At 42.4% G+C, this 22,373-nt stretch overlaps 1 protein-coding gene across 1 annotated transcript in view; it reads left to right on the top strand.

Moving 5' to 3' along the window:
* LOC139275018 (protein diaphanous homolog 3-like) overlaps window positions 1–22,373 on the top strand; it is a 1,005,387-nt gene that overhangs the window by 866,546 nt on the left and 116,468 nt on the right. The window contains 2 exon segments of the mRNA XM_070891880.1: window positions 9,669–9,764; window positions 10,236–10,295. Of these exon segments, the coding sequence (XP_070747981.1) occupies window positions 9,669–9,764; window positions 10,236–10,295 (156 nt within the window).

The following is a 22,373-nucleotide window of genomic DNA, read 5'->3' as shown; positions in this document are numbered from 1 at the left end:
CCCCCTCCTAATTAAACCCTTTGTCCTACTCTGCTAAATTCTAAATTTCTCCCAGTCCTCAAATTTGCTGCTTTTTCTGGCCAATTTATATGCCTCTTCCTTGGATTTAACACTATCCTTAATTTCCCTTGTTAGCCACAGTTGAGCTACCTTCCCCATTTTATTTTTACTCCAGACAGGGATGTACAACTGTTGAAGTTCATCCATGTGATCTTTAAATGTTTGCCATTGCCAATCCACCATCAACCCTTTAAGTACCATTTGCCAGTCTATTCTAGCCAATTCACGTCTCATACCATTGAAGTTACCTTTCCTTAAGTTCAGAACTCTAGTCTCTGAATTAGCTGTGTCACTCTCCATCTTATTAAAGAATTCTACCATATTATGGTCACTCTTCCCCAAGGGGCCTCACACAAGATTGCTAACGAGTCCTTTCTCATTACACATCACCCAGTCTAGGATGGCCAGCCCTCTAGTTGGTTCCTTGACATATTGGTCCAGAAAACTATCCCTAATACACTCCAGGAAATCCTCCTCCACCGTAGTGCTACCAGTTTGGTTAGCCCAATCTATATTAGCCTGTTAGCCTGACATCAGTAGTGGGGAAAATGTTGGAATCAATTATTAAGGATGAAATAGCAGCGCATTTGGAAAGCAGTGACAGGATCGGTCCAAGTCAGCATGGATTTATGAAAGGGAAATCATGCTTGACAAATCTTCTGGAATTTTTTGAGGATGTAACTAGTAGAGTGGACAAGGGAGAACCAGTGGATGTGGTGTACTTGGACTTTCAAAAGGCCTTTGACAAGGTCCCACATAAGAGATTGGTGTGCAAAATCAAAGCACATGGTATTGGGCGCAATGTACTGGCGTGGATAGCGAATTGGTTGGCAGACAGGAAGCAGAGAGTCGGGATAAACGGGTCCTTTTCGCAATGGGAGGCAGTGACTAGTGGAGTGCCGCAGGGCTCAGTGCTGGGACCCCAGCCCGTTACAATATACATTAATGATTTGGATGAAGGAATTGAGTGTAATATCTCCAGTTTTGCAGATGAGACTAAACTGGGTGGCGGTGTAAGCTGTGAGGAGGATGCTAAGAGGCTGCAGGGTGATTTAGACAGGTTAGGTGAGTGGGAAAATGCATGGCAGATGCAGTATAATGTGGATAAATGTGAGGTTATCCACTTTGGTGGCAAAAACACGAAGGCAGAATATTATCTGAATGGCGGGAGATTAGGAAAAGGGGAGGTGCAACGGGACCTGGGTGTCATGGTTCATCAGTCATTGAAAGTTGGCATGCAGGTACAGCAGGCGGTGAAGAAGACAAATGGCATGTTGGTCTTCATCGCTAGGGGATTTGAGTATAGGAGCAGGAAGGTCTTACTGCAATCGTACAGGGCATTGGTGAGGCCTCACCTGGAATATTGTGTTCAGTTTTGGTCTCCTAATCTGAGGAAGGACGTTCTTGCTATTGAGGGAGTGCAGCGAAGGTTCACCAGACTGATTCCCGGGATGGCTGGACTGACATATGGGAGAGACTTGATCAACTGGGACTTTATACACTGTAGTTTAGAAGGATGAGGGGATCTCATAGAAACGTATAAGATTCTGACGGGATGGGACAGGTTAGATGCGGGAAGAATGTTCCCGATGTTGGGGAAGTCCAGAACCAGGGGACACAGTCTTAGGATACGGGGTAGGCCATTTAGGACTGAGATGAGGAGAAACTTCTTCACTCAGAGTTGTTAATCTGTGGAATTCCCTACCGCAGAGAGTTGTTGATGCCAGTTCATTGGATATATTCAAGAGGAAGTTAGATATGGCCCTTATAGCTAAAGGGATCAAGGGGTATGGAGAGAAAGCAGGAAAGGGGTACTGAGGTGAATGATCAGCCATGATCTTATTGAGTGGTAGTGCAGGCTCGAAGGGCCGAATGGCCTATTCCTGCACCTATTTTCTATGTTTCTATATGTAGATTAAAGTCGCCCATGATAACTGCTGTACCTTTATTGCACGCATCACTAATTTCTTGTTTGATGCTGTCCCCAACCTCACTACTACTGTTTGGTGGTCTGTACACAATTCCCACGAGCATTTTCTGCCCTTTTGTATTCCGCAGCTCCACCCATACAGATTCCACATCATCCAAGCTAATGTCCTTCCTTACTATTGCGTTAATTTCCTCTTTAACCAGCAACGCTACCCCACCTCCTTTTCCTTTCTGTCTATCCTTCCTGAATGTTGAATACCCCTGGATGTTGAGTTCCCAGCCTTGGTCACCCTGGAGCCATGTCTCCATGATGCCAATTATATCATATTTATTAATTGCTGCCTGTGCAGTTAATTCGTCCACCTTATTACGAATACTCCTCACATTGAGGCACAGAGCCTTCAGGCTTGTCTTTTTAACACACTTTGCCCTTTTGGAATTTTGCTGCAATGTGGCCCTTTTTGATTTTTGCCTTGTGTTTCTCTGCCCTCCACTTTTACTTTTCTTCTTTCTAACTTTTGCTTCTGCCCCCATCCTGCTTCCCTCTGTCTCCCTGCATAGGTTCCCATCCACCTGCCATATTAGTTTAACCCCTCCCCAATAGCACTAGCAAACACTCTCCCAAGGATATTGGTTCCGGTCCTGCCCAGGTGCAGACCGTCCGCTCTAACCCAGAGATTACAATCTTTGAGGTCCTGTTCTTTAATTTAGCTCCGAGTTCCTGGTACTCCCCAAACAGGACCTCTTGCCTACTCTTCCCTATATTGTTGATCCCAACATGGACCACAACAACTGGATCCTCCGCCTCCAATATCCTTTCAAGCTGGTTCGAGATGTCCCTCACCCTGGCATCATACCATGTGGGACTCTCGATCTTGTTTAACAAGGATGCTATCTGTCACCCTAGTTATAGACTCCCTTACAACTACCACATTATGTTGCTTCTCCTCATCTTCCTCTCCCCTTAGGACAGCCTCCTGCTCCAAAATGCCAAGATCCACATTCTGGCTGTCCTTCCGATAGTCTTTATCCTTATCTTCACAGGTAGTAAGTACATTGTACCTGTTGTATAGGATCAATTTCTGTGGATCCTCGTTCCCTTTCTTACCTTGGTTCCCTTTACTCTGCACACTATCGGAGACACCAACCCCGTTCTGAAGCTGTACCTCTCTTCAAGGTGTGACCAAAGTCTGGAGCAAGCTGTTCAGATACTCCTCCCCCTTATGCTTCGGAGTGTCTCCAACTCGCACTCCAGAACAATGGCTCTGAGCCGGAGAGATTCGAGATGGAGACATCTACTGCAGACGTGTTCACTTGGGACAGTCTCGCTGTCGACAAACATAGGTAGGACAAAGAAAGACGTTCTGCTGAGGGAGTATGAGCAGCTAGGGGCTAAATAAAAAGCAGAACCACAAAGGTAATAATCTCTGAAATATTTTGCCACGAGCAAATTTGCATTGGGTAAATAAGATCAGAGAGATGAACGCGTGGTGCAAAGATTGGTGTGGAGAAATGGGTTTCGATTCATGGGGCACTGGCACCATTACTGGGATAAGAGGGAGCTGTTCCGTTGGGATGAGCTTTATTTGAACCATGCTGGGACCAGTGTCCTGGCAAATCGAATAACTAGGGCTGCAGCTAGGGCTATAAACTAAACATTGGGGGGGAGGGATCAGGTGAGTGTAAATTTAAAAAGTCAAAGAGAAAAGAGAAGGCAATATTGCTGGTTAGTGATAGGTGTAATGATAACCATAGTGTGGCAGGAACGGACAGAGTGCATAACCATTAGAATGCGTCAGAGTAGGGAAAATGGTAAAACGACAAAATTAAAAGCTCTTTATGTGAATGCATGCAGCATTCGTAACAAGATAACAAGACGGCACAAAAATAAATAAATGAGTATGATCTGATGGCCATTGCAGAGACGTGGTTGCAAGGTGACTAAGGTTGGGAACTGAATATTCAGGGGTATTTGACATTTCAGAAGGATAGGCAGAAAGGGAAAGGAGGTGGGGTATCTCTGTTAATAAAGGATGAGATCAGTGTAGTGCAGGCTCATGGTCTACAGAGCTATAGTAATACCCGCCCTCCTGTATGGCTCAGAGACATGGACCATGTACAGTAGACACCTCAAGTCGCTGGAGAAATACCACCAACGATGTCTCCGCAAGATCCTACAAATCCCCTGGGAGGACAGACGCACCAACATTAGTGTCCTCAACCAGGCCAATATCCCTAGCATTGAAGCACTGACCACAATTGATCAGCTCCACTGGGCAGGCCACATTGTCCGCATGCCAGGCACGAGACTCCCAAAGCAAGCGCTCTACTCGGAACTTCTTCATGGAAAACGAGCCAAAGTTGGGCAGACAAAATGTTACAAGGACACCCTCAAAGCCTCCCTGATGAAGTGCAACATTCCCACTGACACCTGGGAGTCCCTGGCCAAAGTCCGCCCTCAGTGGAGGAAGCGCATCCCGGAGGGCGCTGAGCACCTCGAGTCTCATCACCAAGAGCATGCAGAAATCAAGCACAGGCAGCGGAAAGAGTGTGCAGCAAATCTGTCCCACCCTCCCTTACCCTCAACAACTATCTGTCCCACCTGTGACAGGGACTGTGGCTCTCGTATTGGACTGTTCAGCCACCTAATGACTCATTTTAAGAGTGGAAGCAAGTCTTCCTCGATTCTGAGGAACTGCCTATGATGATGATGAGTGAGAAATCGGATTTGCTCAGAAGATCAAGATGAAGAATCAGTTTGGGTGGAGATAAGAAATAATAATGGAAAGAAATCACTGGTGGGAGTAGTCTATAGGCCTGCTAACAGTAGCTACAGTGTAGGACAGAGTATAAATCAATAAATAATAGAGGCTTGTAAGAAAGGTACAGCAATGATCATGGACGGTTGTAATCTTCATTTTGATCGGACAAACCAAATTAGGAAAGATAGCCTTGAGGAAGAGTTCATAGACTGTATCCGGAATGGTTTCCTTGAACAGTGCATTGCAGAACCAATCAGGGAACAGACTATTTTAGATCTGGTAATGAGACTGGATTAATTAATGATCTCATAGTAAAGGTTACTCTTGGGAAGAGTGATCATAGCAAGGTAGAATTTCAAATTCAGTTTGACGGTGAGAAAATTAGGTCTCAAACTAGTGTCCTGAACTTAAATTAAAGGAAATTACAAAGGTATGAAGGCAGAGTTGGCTAAAATGGACTGGGAAAATAGATTAACGGGCAAGATGGTAGATAAGCAGTGGCAGACATTTAAGGAGATATTCCATAACTCTCAGCAAAGATATATATTCCAGTGAGAAAGAAAGACTAGGAAGGATAAACCATCTGTGGCTAACTAAGGAAGTAAAGGATGGTATCAAATTAAAAACAAAAGCATACAATGTTGTGAAGATTAGTGGAAGGCCAGAGGATTGGGACATTTCTAGAAACCAGCAAAGGATGACTAAAAAAATAATAGAGAGAAGATAGATTGAGAGTATACTAGCAAGAAATAGAAAAACAGACTGTAAGAACTTCTACAGGTTTCTAAAAACGAAGAGAGTCGTAAAAGTAAAAGTTGGTCCCTTGAAGGATGAGACTGGGCAATTAATAATGGGAAACAGGGAAATGGCAGAGACTTTGAACAAATATTTTGTATCAGTCTTCACAGTAGAAGAACAGCATCCCAATAATTGGTACTCAAGGGTCTATTGGGAGGGGGGAAATTAAAACAATTACTATCACTAGAGAAAAGGTACTAGGCAAACTAATGGGACTAAAGGTGGGCAAGTCCTCTGGGCCTGATAGCCTACATCCTAGGGTCTTAAAAGAAGTGGCTGCAGAGATAGTGGATGCATTGGTTGTAATCTACCAAAATTCCCTGGATTCTGGAGAGGTCTTTGCGGATTGGAAAATGTAAATATAACTCCCCTATTTAAGAAAGGAGGGAGACAGAAAGTAGGAAACTATAGACCAGTTAGTCTAATATCTGTCATTGGCAAAGTGCTGGAGTCCATTATTAAGGAGGTAGCAGCAGGGCGTTTAGAAAATCATAATGCAGTCAAGCAGAGTTAGCATGGTTTTATGAAAGGGAAACAATGTTTGACAAATTTGCTGGAATTCTTTGAGGATGCAAGGAGAAGGGTGGATAAAGGGAAACCAGTAGATGTCGTGTATTTGGATTTCCAGAAGGCATTCGATAAGGTGCCACATAAAAGGTTACTGCACAAGACAAGAGCTCACGGGGTTGGGGGCAATATATTAGCATGGATAGAGGATTGGCTAACTAACAGAAAACAGAGTTGGGATAAATGGGTCATTTTCAGGTTGGCAAACTGTAACTAGTGGGGTGCCACAGGGATCAGTGCTGAGACCTCAACTATTTACAATCTATATTAATGACTTGGATGAAGGGACCAAGTATAATGTAGCCAAATTTGTTGATGATAGAAAGATTGGTGGGAAAGCAAGTTGTGAGGAGGATGCAAAGAATCTGCAAAGGGATATGGATAGGATAAGTGAGGGGGCAAACATTTGGCAGATGGAGTATAATGTGGGAAAATGTGAGGTTATCCAATTTGGTAGGAAAAATAAAAAAGCAAATTATTATTTAAATGGAAAGAGATTACAAAATGCTGCAGTACAGAGGGATCTGGGAGTCCTTATACATGAAATACAAAAAGTTAGCATACAGATACAGCAAGTAATTAGGTAGGCAAATGGAATGTTGATCTTTATTGCAAGGGGGATGTAGTATAAAAGTCGGAAAGTCTTGCTACAACTGGACTGGTTGGTGAGACCATACCTGGAGTACTGCGTACAGTTTTGGTTTCCTTTATTTAAGGAGTGATATACTTGCATTGGAGGCAGTTGAGAGAAGGTTCACGAGGTTGATTCCTGAGATAAAGGGGTTTTAGGGAGAAAGGTTGAGCAGATTGAGCCTATACTCATCGGAGTTTAGAAGAATGAGCGGTGATCTTATTGAAATGTATAAGATTCTGTGGGGCTTGACAAGGTAGATGCAGAGAGGATGTTTTCCCTCCTGGGGGAATCTAGAACTAGGGGGCATAGTTTCAGAATAAGGGGTCGCACATTTAAAACGGAGATGAGGAGGAATTTCTTCTCAGGGTTGTGAATCTTTGGAATTCTCTACCCCAGAGAGCAGTGGAGGTTGGGTCATTGAATATATTTAAGGCGGAGATAGACAGATTTTTGAGCATTAAGGGAATAATGGGTTATGGGGAGCGGGCAGGGAAGTGGAATTGAGTCCATTGATCAGATCAGCCATGATCTTATTGAATGGTGGAGCAGGCTCGAGGGGCCAAATGACCTACTTTACTCCTGCTCCTATTTCTTATGTAAATTTCCCTATACTTTCAGCCCAGGTACACAACCTGCTCTGCCATATCTTAGTCTAAACCATGTTTTATTTATTTAATTAGTTAAAGTCTTTATTCAACAATTATTTATAGTTATATTAATTAGTTAATCTAGTTAAGTTATTCATTTATTAAAGTGCGTTATAGTTTCGCAGCTCTTAATTTAAACCATTATTGTAGCTTAGAGATTAAAAAAAGTTAATACTCACCAACCAATCACGTACCTGTTGTCCTGTGACATCACCCCTTTTAATTTATTTTTGAATTTGCAGGAGATACTCTGCTGCAGCCGCCCTTTATGTCTGCATAGTCCCCGAGTCCCACTCTATTTATAGTCCGCCTCCTCCGCTGGTGCTGCTGCTCAGATCTGCGCTGTCCTCGGGTCCTGCTCTGTTTATATTCTGCTGCTTCTGCCACTCATGTCCTATTCCCTTCTAACCTCTTCAGTTCTTCAGTTTAAAAAGCCCATTAATTCACACAGTCTTATGTAGTTTAAGTTACTGCTGTTTGTTTGTTCAGAAAGACACTGTATTTGTAATGCTTTTAATATGAATGTACATTATACTCAACATGACAATGTCACACTATTAGCATAGTTAGAATAAAATATTTAAGATTTATTTTTTCAACCCATCTTCAAATATTTGCACAAACCTATTGGCCGGATCTCCCCCCCAAAAAAATGGGTGGGTTTGGAGCATTGGGGCAGTTAAAGTGTTAAAAATGGGATTCTCGAGCTGATCCCGCCTCCAACCCACTCACTTCCAGAAGGGGGGAGCGGTCGACCTACCTGCTCCCAGGGGGCCTTACCTCAATTTAAATACTGTAATGAGGCTGGAAGCCTATTTTAATTCCCCTCCATTTTGTTTTTAACTGCATGGGGACAGGTTTCACACAATTGGTGAAACCCAGCAGTTAACCTGAGATGGGGACTGCTGCGTGCAGGAGGTAAGTGGATTTATACCTACCTCCCGGATCCAGGGTCCCTACCCAACCCATCCCCCTATGATCAGAGACCTCCACACAAGGCCTCCGATTACCTTCTTCCCTCCCTCCCCCCCTTCCCCAAAATGATGATGCTTTGACCAGTCATGATCCTCCGGTGGCTGGCTCCGATCCTCTTCCCCAGCCAACCCCTGATCCCTGACCAGCATCCCGATCCCCTACCGATCGGCGACACCCCCCGATCCCCTGACGATGTGCGATCCCTCCCCCAAACTGAATCCTCTCTCCCTCTCCGCAGCTGCAGGCCTACCCACCCGCAGCCAGCCAGCCTCTCGATATTACTGGCTGCAGGAGGGAATCTGGGGCCTCACATTCAAATCAGGTCCTGCCGTTAAAGTTGGCAGGGCTTATGGGAAACCTGACCTCCTCAGAAGCCTCCTGCCCCCAAACCCGCCTACCTGGAGAAAATTCAGGCCATTGTATCAATACTTATTCTGATCTTTTTATTCAGGTAGTTATAAATCGGACTACACACAATAACATGTTATGCTATATGAAGGAAACGTGTGCATAATCGTGTGCTTTGTATAGGTTGTTCAGGTAAAATTAGCGAGCATGGAATTAAAAGAGTATTTAGATAATTTGTTTGCTTGAAATGACAGATGATCTCATGAGACAATGTTTCCATTTAAAATGAAGTGCAGTTAATAAAGGTCAACAATATTCTCAACCTTTCACAGGTGATTCATTTAGATAAAGCCTTTGTTTTCGGGGATAAGGCTGCCTGTCTGTAAAACAAAGTGCCAATACTGGAAGTATTAGCTTTTGAGATATATTAAAGAATGATTGATTGCATTAATGCCAATCTCATCATGTCTGTGAGACTAGTGAAGTAGAGAGAGAACAGGACAAGAATATGACATAAACAGTAGATTACATTGACCTTTATTTCTGATCTGCAGAATAAGTCTTTTTATTTTCCATGACCATTGTTCAATCAACACTGCAGTCTATTAGCAGCAGAGCTCTTCAACATGCAAAAACTAGCAGCCAGTTCTAGTTGTTATGCATCTCATTGTGTGACAAAATCTGTGCAATGTGGCTGCTGATCTTCCCCACTGAAAGCAATAGTTACAGGTGAATCAATTCAACTTTGGTCTTTATTTATTGGCTCTGAGAAAATCTAAAACGTGATTAATCTTGGTAAAAAGAAAGCTGATTTATGACTAAGTTAAAGGCTTGTCTAGTTCTGAAATTGCTGGTTTTAGTCATGACATAGTGGTCTTTCCCTGTTCTCTTTGACATTGCTATGGTAACCCTCCAGGCTGATAGAATTCCCTCAATCCTTTTCCACAGAGGGTGATGAGACAGGAGTGATGGATAGCCTGCTGGAGGCCCTGCAGTCAGGTACTGCATTCAGAGACCGAAGAAAACGGACACCAAGGCCTAAAGGTGAGTGTGGTACCTATTTGATGTTATTTCCAAGTGAGTTAAAGCACGTAGAGCTCATTCTGTTCCCTAGAAAGAGACTAAAATAGAGACATAGTGCTGTGAGGCACAGAACCTGGCAATGCCAGGAGCATACTTAATCTTTTTCTTCTAATGGCTCATGTCAGAAAGATGTTAATTCTACTTGGCTGTTGTCAGTACTTGTTTGCAAATTAATGCTGTGAAATAAACTTTGTGTGCTCATTCTGACAAGTTTCATGTTCAGAAGCATATGTAGATCATCTCTGTTGCCTTAATGCAATTAACTATTAAAAATCATAAAGTCTCACAAAGAGTGAAGCATTTAAGTTGTGCCTGCTATTTGTAACCAGCAGGGAGATATCCTAAAAAATATACATTTTTCCATATTTTGAACACATGCTTTACTATTAACTGCCATTTTAATTTAGTCTCTTTGTGTCATGGCTCTTACAGATACTCGGCAAAGTACAAGTCCACGCTCACAGTGGCCTGTTTTGAAGGCTTGGGACCAGGGTAAAAATTGACATTCTAATATGCATGCCTCTTTCTTTGCTTGTGCCTAACTCAGCTGATTTAGTTGTTGGATTTTTATATTTTCCATCTACTTTTCTCAAATGAACTACTGTAAATTCCTGTATTTCAATTTTTGCACAGCAGGGACCCACTCAAAGCTATATTTTCTACACACAATAGTGTCAATCAGGTCCAATGAATACTTTCTTCTGCAAGTAGGCTCAGGACATTTTTTGAAGATTTTTAAAGCAAGATTGTGAGTAAACATTTATGGGCTGAAGTATATTATAAGGTGATGTGGAGTATGACAAAGACATTCAACACAGATCTTTCTACCACGTGACAATTCTTTTCGCTTTGTTACAGATTGTTTAATTTTAACTTTGTTAATTGTTCCAGTATCCTCCTTCGGTATGAACATATGCATCCTGCAACCTGCCTCCTGCCTCCTGCCACTAACAGGAACTTATTTCTTAGGCCAAAGACCTTAGTTCTGAATAACAGGAACCCACTTCCTAGGCTCAAGACCTTAGCTCTGAATAACAGGAACTCACACTATTGTTATACAGTTGCACCTGCTAATTTTGCCACATCAGCAAATTGTGGTTTTGTCTTACTAGCATCATATGTATTTAACTCTTTAATCCCCGCTTCAACCCCCCCCCCTTTGGCCATATGGTTATTCTATTAACCCACCGTGACCAATTCTTTTACCTTACTGGACTCGTGTGTCTCCCGCCCCGATTTTGTTGATCAGGCGATAGGATTGGGACACTCACGACTCATATCAGGTATTCGCATTGGTTTGGTTCGTCTCCCCTGTTACTTACTTTCAGCAAAGGCTTCCTTTCGTATTTTTGAGCGGCTTTTACCAGCGCTTTCATCCTTCTCCTCGTACATCTAAAGCACCATTGCTCCAGAGTAAATCCACCCACAGTCATGTGCTGCAGGCAGATGCACTTCTCGCACGTGTAGTCGTCAGTGACATTGGAAGCGTCCCTGACTTCCCACATAGTACAGGAGAAGCATAACACGTGCCCGAGCTCTCCTGCCTTGACTTAACCCTTAGATTAACTTAATTTGGCAACAACAATGCTAATAGGTTACTTACTGATAGGTAAGGTTACTGACAGGGAGGTTTTGAGGGTTCTATTCATTCTTTCTACCATTCACGAACTCTGGGGATGGTAGGGGATGTGGAATTTCTGCTTAATGTTCAATATTTTACAAGTTTCCTTCATTACCTTTCCTGTGAAGGTAGTCCCTTGGTCCGAATCTATCTGAATGGAAATCCCCCATCTAGGAATTACCACTTCCGCTAGCATACGGGCTACCGTGGTTGCGGTGCAATTGCAGGTGGCAAATGCTTCCACCCACCTTGTAAACTGGTCAATAGTCACCAAGCAGTAACTTCCTTCCCCTGGAGTTTATTAGGGGCCCAGTAAAATCAATCTGTATGTTTTCCCATAGTCCCCGTGGGCGGGGTTGGTGCACCATCCTTATTTTTATCGCTTTTCCCGAATTATGTTGGGCGCACGTAACACAGTGCTGACAATGTTTTGCAACGTTGCGCCCAATTCCCGGCCACCACCAATCCCGTGAGATATTGGATATCATGGCGTTACACCTGGCATGGTTAATGCCGTGGTGTAACTCCATGATCATTTGCTGAATGCAGGAAGGGGCCAACACCTTTTCGTCCTTTCTCCACACGGAGTCTCTGCCAGGTGATCCTCCCTTTCTCTCCCATTCTGCTCTTCCTCGTTCGAATCTGCGTGCAGTTTAACTATGCTTATGTCCTCCTCTGTGGTAATGCTACAGACTGACTCTATTTTTATGTCTGCGGATGTGGCCGCTTCTCGGGTGGCATTGTCCGCAGCCTCATTTCCACGCTGTATTTCGTCCTCTACTCGTTGATGGGCCTTTACCTTTATCACTGCTGCTTTAGCTGGTTTGCTGGCTGCTTCTAATAGTGATTTTATATGTCCATCATGTTTGATGGCCTCGCCACCAGAGATAACAAACCCTCTCCTTCCCCATGCTACCATGTAGTGTCATGTACTACCCCAATATACTTACTATCTGTATATATATTCACTGTCTTTCCCTCTGCCAGTAATAAGGCTTCCATCAGTGCGGTTAATTCTGCTACTTGGGCTGAAAGGCCTCCGTCCAGAGCTCCCTGCATCACTACCTCAAGATGCTGGTTTAATACCGCCCATCCCGCACGTGGGTGGCCGTCCACATACAATGTGAAGTCTGGGTTTTCGAGAGCTACCTCACTTACATTCCCTGGGGAATCTTTCCATTCTAATGCATTACACTCGTGGGGCTCCCCCCTCATGAGGATTCCTTCTGCTGTGTTTTCCCTGGTGCCTCTGACTATCCTTACTGATTCATCGTCGGGCAGTAAAACGGCTTCCCACTTTGCTAGGCGGACATTAGAGACGGCCCGGAGCTTCCCAGTATTCAACATTTCTACCACAGTGTGTTTAGTGTGTAGGACAATTTCTCCTGTGATCACGACAGGTTGGCTAACCTTGACTGCCCATGTGGCGCAGTCTAGTGCAGCCACGCATCTGGACAAGCCTACGGCTACTGGTGATTGTTGGGTTGAATAGTAAGCTATGGGTCTCATTCTGTCCCCGTGCATTTCTGTCTCTCATCAGAGAAAATGAAATTTTTAGATTGTTTCCAAACTTTTTTTTTTCTAAACTGTTTAGTATTATTTCTTTTACAAATGTTTCCAAACCCAAGATTTTCCAATACAACCAAAATGTTTATCAAGAAGAATATCTCAAAATCCCAATTCAAATACTGTACTGCCAATCTTTTTATTTAAATCTCTTTTACTGAACTAGAAGCTTTCACGTCATTTACGTGAGAGTCTACACAAAGGAAAACGAGGGCGGAGCTTCCCCCAGCCTGTAGCCTCGAGAAACCCACACAGGCTTTTTTTTTAAAGGCATTACACTCCCTTCTCCTTTCTTTAACTCATTCATAGACTAAATTTATTATCTTTCAATCCAATATAATCAATGGTTGCGTGCTTTTTTCAACAAATAATTGGGCGTCTCAGCTTGCAATAACCAAATTGAAAAGACAGCACTTTGTTACGATTCTAATTGATTTACAATGAGACCTCACATTTTTAATTTAAGTTTTATCTTTTGTTAAACAAACCCACCCTTTGTGCATTTCCTAGCTCCATAACTTATCATCACAATAAATCCACATTTGTGTTTCTAACTTAAAGTGCCATTCAATTCTAGGTACACAATTCAACTTCTTCACATTTCTTAAACTTCCCACATCTAGAACAACACTACAAAGGGTTAAAAACTTTCAGCTCTCTGCCCGAAAAAGGTGGGTGGAGCTAAAACAAACATAGATACACCATTTCTCTTTTTAAAAGACCGGCTTCCAGACAAATGAAAAATTAATTAACTCTCACCTCAAATATTCTACAGTCAAGAAGTCTTCCACGCAACCACTTACATTCAACAAAGCTTATTGACTGACCACCATCAACCCTGCTTTGGCCATCTTTTTATTTTTTTGTTTCTCCCACCATAATTTTTGTTTTGCGGGGTCTTTGGGATCCCATCCGTCACTTAATATAGTAACTATCAATTTTTATGGTCATCGGTAAAATACCTACTCAGTGAACCTTCCGACCCCTAATCTAGCATATCTTTGCACGTCATCTATGTTTGGTATGTTTACCCTTCTTTCAGTTTGCTGTTCCCATTAACCTGGTTTCCTTGAACCTAGGTTCTGCAATTACAAACCTACGAAACCGATCTTACTTTGATAATTACTATTGTGACCGCTTAACGACCCTCAAGTCTTTTACACCATTACAGACCTTTCTCACAAGTTCGGACACCCCAGGCGACCGACACGTTTCGCGGCAGATTGCATCGGATTTATGAGTGGTATTTAAAATATACTCACTCGTGATGGTCTGCAAACGTCCGTCTGTCTTTCTCCCAAGTGCATCCTGCCGACTAAGCCATTTGATGTGGAGTATGACAAAAACACTCAACACAGGCCTGTTGTGGAGAAAAGAATTGTTTAATTGCTTGATCAAGGGAGACACGGCTACACCAGTTTCTCAACTGGATGCCATCCTAACCGTTCTCCTCGAACACTTTAGGAGCTGCTTCCTTTATACAGAATTCTTTGCAAAGTCATCATTTACATTATCATTGGTCAGTCTTCCTACCGCATGACAAATTTTTTTGCTTTGTTACAGAGTGTTTAATTTTAACTTTGTTAATTGTTCCAGTATCCTCCTTGGATATGAACATATATGCATCCTGCCTCTTGCCACTAACAAGAAATTATTTCTTAGGCCTAAGATCTTAGTTCTGAAAAGCAGGAACCCACTTCCTCGGCTCAAGACCTTAGCTCTGAATAACAGGAACTCACACCATTGTTCTACATTGCACCTGCCAATTTTGCCACATCAGCAAATTGTGTTTTTGTCTTACTAACATCATACATGATTAATACTTTAATCCCTGCTTCATAAGGCTATTTTCAAACCTCTTCCGACCCCACAAGTACTACATTTTGGTGAAGTAAGCTTCGTCTTCTGGTCAACAAAGCCCATTTCAAGTTGCATCTTCTATTTATCTTGCATTCCAATGATCTAGTTTGGGTCCCGACTTTTTACAAATGTAAAAGTTTTCAATTTTTAATTGGATGTTCTATTCATAGGTCTTTGTAAAAATTGTGCCTGTCTAACGTTGGTATTTCAGATTAATTAAGACAGATTAATGCCAAAATATGACACAAAGTATGGGCTGGAGTCGTCTTCTTAGGCAGTCCCCTGGAGTCAAGGATGACTTGCTTTCACATTACTATGAGTTCTAAGGTCACTGATGAGACCACTGCGGGATCTACAGTTTCTGTCACAGGTGGGGCAGATGGTGGTTCGAGGGAAGGGTGGGTGGAGTGCTTGATTTGTCGTACACTCCTTCGTATTCGTGTTTGTATTCGGCTTCTGCGTGCTCCCAGCGAAGAGACTCAAAGGGCTAGACTTTCCCATTCATTTTCGGCGGTTTTCTTGGCGGTACAGCTCTTTTTCGGTGAAAAACCGCCTGGCGAAAGTTTCCTCTTCATTTTTTAAATAGCTCAGCCGGCATTTTCAAAATACTGCTGGGGAGCAGACCGCCCACGTGCACCTGCGTGCACCGCCGAGAAAACTGCCACGATCCAAGTTTTGCCTCAACAGGGACCTATACGTAAGATCAAAAAAAAACACCCACGAAAAGCTGCTGAAACAGGGCAGTAGGTGAATACCTCGCAAAGAAAGTTAAGTTAAAGTTTTTTTTTAATGCTTTCCTGACGATTAAGATAAAAAGGGTCTTGAGAATGTTTTCTAACTTTTTATTTTTTGTTTCATTGAAAAAATATTTTTTGAGTTTTCCCCCCTCCTCGGCCCAACCGCAGCCTCGGTCTCAATTTTGAGTACTTACCGTCCATTCTGTTCGAACCGTCCGTTTTTTCAAGTTTCGTGTTTAACCGCCAAGAATCTACGTGTAAGATCCATTATGTCGTCGGGCGGGACCTTTTCCCATTTTTATGGAATTTTTCGCCAACGTTATTTGAAACATCGAAAAAAGGTGCAGGAGTAGGCCATTCGGCCCTTCAAGCCTGCACCACCATTCAATATGATATGGCTGATCATGCAACTTCAGTACCCCATTGAATCTTAGCAGTCTTTTTGGGCAGCAATCGGGCAGTGTGGGGCTTTCGGAAAAGTTTAGCCCATAGTGTTTGCCGCCTTCTCGGATGCTTCTCCTCCACTTTGAGTGGTCTTGGGCCAGGGATTCCCAAGAGTTGGTGGGGATGTTACATTTTTTCAACATAGAAAATAGGTGTCCTTGAAGCGTTTTCTCTGCCTTCCTGGGACTCACTTGCCGTGAGTAGAGTGCTTGTTTCGAGAGTCTAGTATTGGGCATGCGGACAATGTGGCCCGACCATTGGAGCTGATCAAGCGTGGTCAATGCCTCGATGCTGGGGATGTTGGCCTGAGAGAGAATGCTGACGTTGATGTGCCTATCCTGCCAATGAATTTGCAGGATTTTGCGGAGGCAGCGTTGGTGGTGCTACTACAGTGCTTTACATAGTCCATGTCTCTGAAGCATATAGGAGGGCGGGTATCACTACTGCTCTGTAGACCATGAACTTGATGCCGGGTTTGAGATCCTGGTCTTTGAACGCTCTTTTCCTCAGGCTATTTTCTTTACAAACTGTTTCGTGATACTTGATTATTTGCTTTTACAAATCGATGAATATAAATCAACTCAATAAACTTCTCCAGAAAAATATTTAATTTATCTTTTACTTTCTAGGTCTAGTTAACATTCACACTTGTATTACAATCAATAATTCTATTTATTTCAATATTTATTAGCAGCCAAATATTTACAGAAACATTTTTTTGTATTGTTGCTTCTTAGTCATCTGACATTCCTATTTTCAGGTGCCATTATTGCAAGGGGGATAGAGTATAAAAGCAGAGAAGTCCTGCTGCAACTGTACAGGGTATTGGTGAGGCCACACTTGGAATACTGCTTGAAGTTTTGGCTTCCATATTTAAGAAAGGATATACTTGCATTGGAGGCTGTTCAGAGAAGATTCATTAGGCTGATTCCGGAGATGAGGGGGTTGACTTATGAAGATAGGTTGAGTAGGTTGGGTCTATACTCATTGGAGTTCAGAAGAATGAGAGGTGATCTTATCGAAACATATAAGATAATGAGGGCTCGACAAGGTGGATGCAGAGAGGATATTTTTACTTATAGGGGAAATTAGAACTAGGGAGCATAGTCTCAGAATAAGGGCCACCCATTTAAAACTGAGGTGAGGAGGAATTTCTTCTTTCAGAGGATTATAAATCTGTGGAATTCACTGCCCCAGAGAACTGTGGAGGCTGTGTCTTTGAATATATTTAAGACGGAGATGGGCAGATTTTTGAGCGACAAGGGAATAAAAGGTTATGGGGAGCGTAGTCCATGATCAGATCAGCCATGATCTTATTAAATGGCGGAGCAGGCTCGAGGGGTCAAATGGCCTACTCCTGCTCCTATTTCTTGTGTTCTTATGTAATACAATTAACTTATGTGTCTATGTTTCTGTGTCTCTGAATGACAGGACACACCATATTTCCACCTTTGCTGTTATCAGTACTCTAGCCCATTTCCCGCTTTGTTCAACCTCCGACGCCTCCAGTCCCGACCCAAGGTTGTTCCTACTTCTGTCATTGATTTACAATATTCAGATGACTCTTGCGTCTGTGCACACTCAGAGGCCGAACTCCAAACCATCGTTGACACATTTACTGAAGCATACAAGAGTCTGAGCCTTACATTAAACATCCATAAGACAAAGGTTCTCTACCAACATGCCCCTGCCACACAGTACTGCTCCCCAATTATCAAGATCCATGATGAGACCTTGGACAATGTGGACCACTTCCCATACCTTGGGAGCCAACTATCAGCAATGACAGATATCAATGATTGAGTATATTTTAAAAATAAATACTAAAATATTTTTTAAACAAAAATACACTCTTAAAATTAATCTACATGCTTCAAGTTAAACTTTTGTTTTTCTCTTAAGCAATCTGAACCTAGAAACTGCATCATAATCTTACTCTGCATTAAATGTAGCAATGTTGCAATGCTTTTCTCTGAGTTTAGATTCTCTTGTAAGTAATTTTACAAGGGATTATTGACGACTGTAATCCTAAAAGAAGTGGTTTGTTTTGCTTTTTATTCATTACTCTGCAATAACAGTAGCCTCCAGGTTGCAAATCGCATTACATCTGCTTGACTTGCTGATTCCACTGTGAACTGAATCGGCCATTTCAAAATCAGTTGAGCAGAGCAGTGCTGGTCCCAATATGCGTAAGTATTTTAATGTTAGTGAGACATTGGCTAAGAAATACGACTGTTTACACAGCAGTTTTTCTTGTTTCATGTGTCAAGTATCATTAAGAACTGATCAGTTCATATCAAAGCCACAGTATCCTTTATATTGGCAAGAAAAATATTCCTCACAACAAACTATCTTTGCTTAATAAGCTATTTTAAACATTAACTGAAAAGACCTTCCATTCTTTAATAATGCGGAAAATAGAAGCTGCCTTAGTAACAGTGCTTAAGGTACATCAAAGTCTTTGCCATGGCTTCCAATAGTGCTGTCAACAATTTGGTAAGATAATAAGATTTTTGTTCGAATGAAACAATTTACCACATAAAATGTCACTGTCCACTTAACATCATTCCATCGTTTGCAGTTAATGTGAACTCGCATGGGATTTTCCCCTTATCTGGCACGCTTTGAAAATGATGGTAATATGCTTTACGGTCTATTAAAATGCCTACTGAGTTCTTATGTTTTCTTGTTTAATATATAAATTAGAAAAACCACCTCAAAATGTAATTTCATGTATTTACACTCAAGGACACGGAATTTCTTGGACCTTTACAGCTTAACTACAACTACAACAAAAGAGCCATTTTGTACCTTTTTTACTTGTGGAAAATTGCACCGACCTTATTTACGCCAGTTTTGCATCAAAACATCAGTGCGTGCAAATTGTGTCTCATCATTTGCGCTGCTCCCGAGGTGTGTCGTCCGAAGCCTCGCAAAAAGCCGGTTCTCGGGGCGCGATGTGCATGCGCTGAAAACTGGCTTTTCCGATCTGTTTAATATTTCTTTAGACAGATCGAACGCATCCCCACAGGAAGGATGTCCGCGCAGCAGAAATTGGGCTATTTGCCCAACTCATGCCCAGCGAATGCCCTTCAAACTTTTACATGTAGTAAAAGCAGGCGCATAGCTTACTTTTACCAGTGTAACACTTTTGAAACATAGAGAAATTAAATTTAATCATTCATTTTATGTTAAAAACCCGATCCAGTAAGGTAAATTTATTTTAACCCTATTAAAACACATTAAAAAAATTCCCCCAATTTTTTTTTCTAAAACATTTAATTACATTTAATTTTAGTTATTTTTAAATATGTGAGTTTTTTTAAATTTATGGTGCTGTGTTTCTTGTTTTAGGGGTTTATTCTTATTGATAGTAATGGGAACTCGTACAAACGGATTTCCCATTATTATCGATGAGAATACTAGTTAGTGATTGATGGTCCAGGCCCACGTGATTGCAACGTCCGTACGTGAAAGACAGATCCCCGTACACTGCTCAGCGAATGAAGGCCTCAGATCGGACTTCTACATTTCTCCAGGACCAACAGGTAGTTTCGTAGATTTTTTTCGGGTCGGGGGCATTCATACAAAGGAAGCCTCGAAACGCAATTTTCCCTCCAATCTGTTTTTTAGTGATGTTTATTGAGGGTTAAATATTGGCTAGGACAGGGAGGATAAATCCCGAGCTCTTCTTCGAAATAGTGCCATGGGATCTTTTACGTCCACCTGAGAGAGCAGACATGACCTTGGTTTAACGTCACATCCACAAGGCGGCACGTCTGGCAATGCAGCATTCCGCAGTACTGCACTGAAGTGTCAGCCTAAATTTTTGTGCTCAAGTCCCTGGCGGGTTCTTGAACCCACAACTTTCTGACTCAGGGTGCTCCCAACTGAGCCTCAGCTCACACTGTGAAAAGTAATATTTCATTCAATCAGCAAAAAGTAATGGAATCAAACATTCTTTTTTTATTTCCCAGTGTTGCAAGTTTTTGTAAATGCACTGTTCAGTTTTTACTGTGAATGTGGATGGAGAGAGACGAGGATTGTTGTTCTGAAACAGGATTGTGTATGTTAAAGGATGAAGGCAGACTTCAGAGATATCGTCACAAATAAATCAGAGGCTAGGTTCTTACTTTGGAAAAGATTGCCACCGTTCACTATTTAGATTGCAATCGTAAATTTGTTCTTTGTATAAGCATTTCAGATTTAGTTATAAATAGCAAAGTGAAAGATTTCATTCCCAAATTACCGTTTCCTACTTGGAGCAGGAAAATACTGATGAGGATTTGCGTTAAAACATTGATAGATTTGTACTTTTTACTCCATATGGGAAGGACACGAAATAATCTATACTATGTGCATTTTGAGTTATTTTTCTTGAATTTCCTAACAATATCTTGATGGGTGTAAATTCCTAGCAGTAAATTCTCTAGAATTAAACAAACTTGCTGAATAAGCCCACAGGGGAAGATGGATGTTTTATATTAAAACTAGAGGAAAATGTTCATACATTGAAGCCCCAATTTTAATTCATGACGCAAGTGTGACTTGGAGGAGATGGGGTGAGCGACAATCTCGCACAACCACAATCTCGCACAACCACAATGGCGTGAGGCTCGGGCCATTTTAATCCCCAGGCCTCATCACCATATGCCAGGACTAACTCCCATCTGAACCCAGCTGGAATGGGAGGGCGGGAGCAAAATTTCAGGCAGCAGGAGACCGCTGTGAAGACAGGGAAATGAGGAGTAGCAATATTAGAGAAAGAACTTGTAGTTATATAGCGCCTTTCACAACCTCAGGATGTCCCAAAGCGCTTTACAGCCAATGAAGTACTTTTGAAATGTCGTCATTGTTGTAATGTAGGAAATGCGCAGCTAATTTTCGCACAGCAAGCTCTCACAAACAGCAATGTGATAATGATATAATATATTTTTGTGAAGTTGATTGGGAGGTAAATATTGGCCAGGGCACCAGGGATAACTCCCCTGCTCTTATTCAAAACAGTGCCATGGGATCTTTTACATCCACTTTAGAGAGCAGACAGGGCCTAAGTTTAACTCCTTCAGTACTACAGTAGATTTTTACTCAAGTCTCTGGAGTGGGACTCTGACTCAGAGGCGAGAGTGCTGCCAACTGAGCCACAGCTGACTATTGATAAATGACACAATCACAGCAGTGGAAAGAAAAGATTTCATTAAGGGTGACCAAGCAGTGAGAACAGTATCAGTAGAACTAAGGAACAGCAAAGGATACAGACTTTGGTGGGAGTTGTGTACATAACTCCTGACAGTATAGTGATGTAGTGATGGATGTATAAATATAGAGATCAGGGAAGTATGTAGCAGAAACAATGCAGTTACAATAGGAGATTTTCATTTTCACATCGACTGGGAGAAGCAGACAGCTCAAGTCCTAAAGGGAACAAATTTCCAGACTGAATTTGGTATAGTATTAGTGAACAATGGCCTAGAAATTGGATAAGGTCCGAAAACGGGCGGGGGCATCACCCAGCGCCTTTTGCCTGCGCCCCTTCTAAGTAGTACAGGCAGCACACAAAATTCGTGCTGCCTGCTCATTTACATGATTACAGCGCTGATCTCTTAGGTTTCGGCTTAGGTTCTCTCCACTATTTAAAGGGGTGATGCTTTGTTGTAGAACCACCTCATTGTCAGCTGAGAAGAAGGAATAGCCAACAGCTTAGCGAAAGGGCAAAACAGTTTTTGGATGCCTCACTGGAGGCCTTGGTCATGGGGGTAGAACGTCGATGGCCTATCCTTTATCTGCATGGAGACAAAAGCCCATCAAAGGTCATCAGTAAAAGGATATGGGAGGAGATCGCACAATCCATCACAGTGACAAGTGTTGTCCCCAGGACATGGATCCAGTTCCTCAAAAAGTTTGATGACGTCACACAGCTGGTCAAAATGAGTGAAGGCTTCAGTAAATGCCATGCCTCTCACACACTGCTTGATGCACCACACCCCCATCACTCACCTACCACTAGCTATCACTACTCATACCTCACAATCATTGCTTCGCTTCAACCTCACACGCTTACCACTGCCGCAGCACTCACACCCACATCTCATACCTTGCACACACTGATAGCTATTCAACCATGGCAGGCACATCACCCATATACATTGCACCACATGCACTGACACACTTCCGTTTCCCTTGCAGGCCACGGTGGCACACAACCGCTGTGAGCAACAACAGACGGGAAGCGGTCACGCGAGGATTCACAGCCTGACTGACCTAGAGGAATCAGTGTCCCAAATTATTGCAGGAGATGTGAAAGAGTCTGTGACGAGCAAAGAAGTTGCAAGAATTGGTATG

The sequence above is a fragment of the Pristiophorus japonicus genome, chromosome 10 (genome assembly GCF_044704955.1).
Source record: "Pristiophorus japonicus isolate sPriJap1 chromosome 10, sPriJap1.hap1, whole genome shotgun sequence".
Classification (NCBI taxonomy): Eukaryota; Metazoa; Chordata; class Chondrichthyes; family Pristiophoridae; genus Pristiophorus; species Pristiophorus japonicus.
Note: the sequence above shows the minus strand (reverse complement) of the source record. Positions and strands in the feature narration are given on the sequence as shown.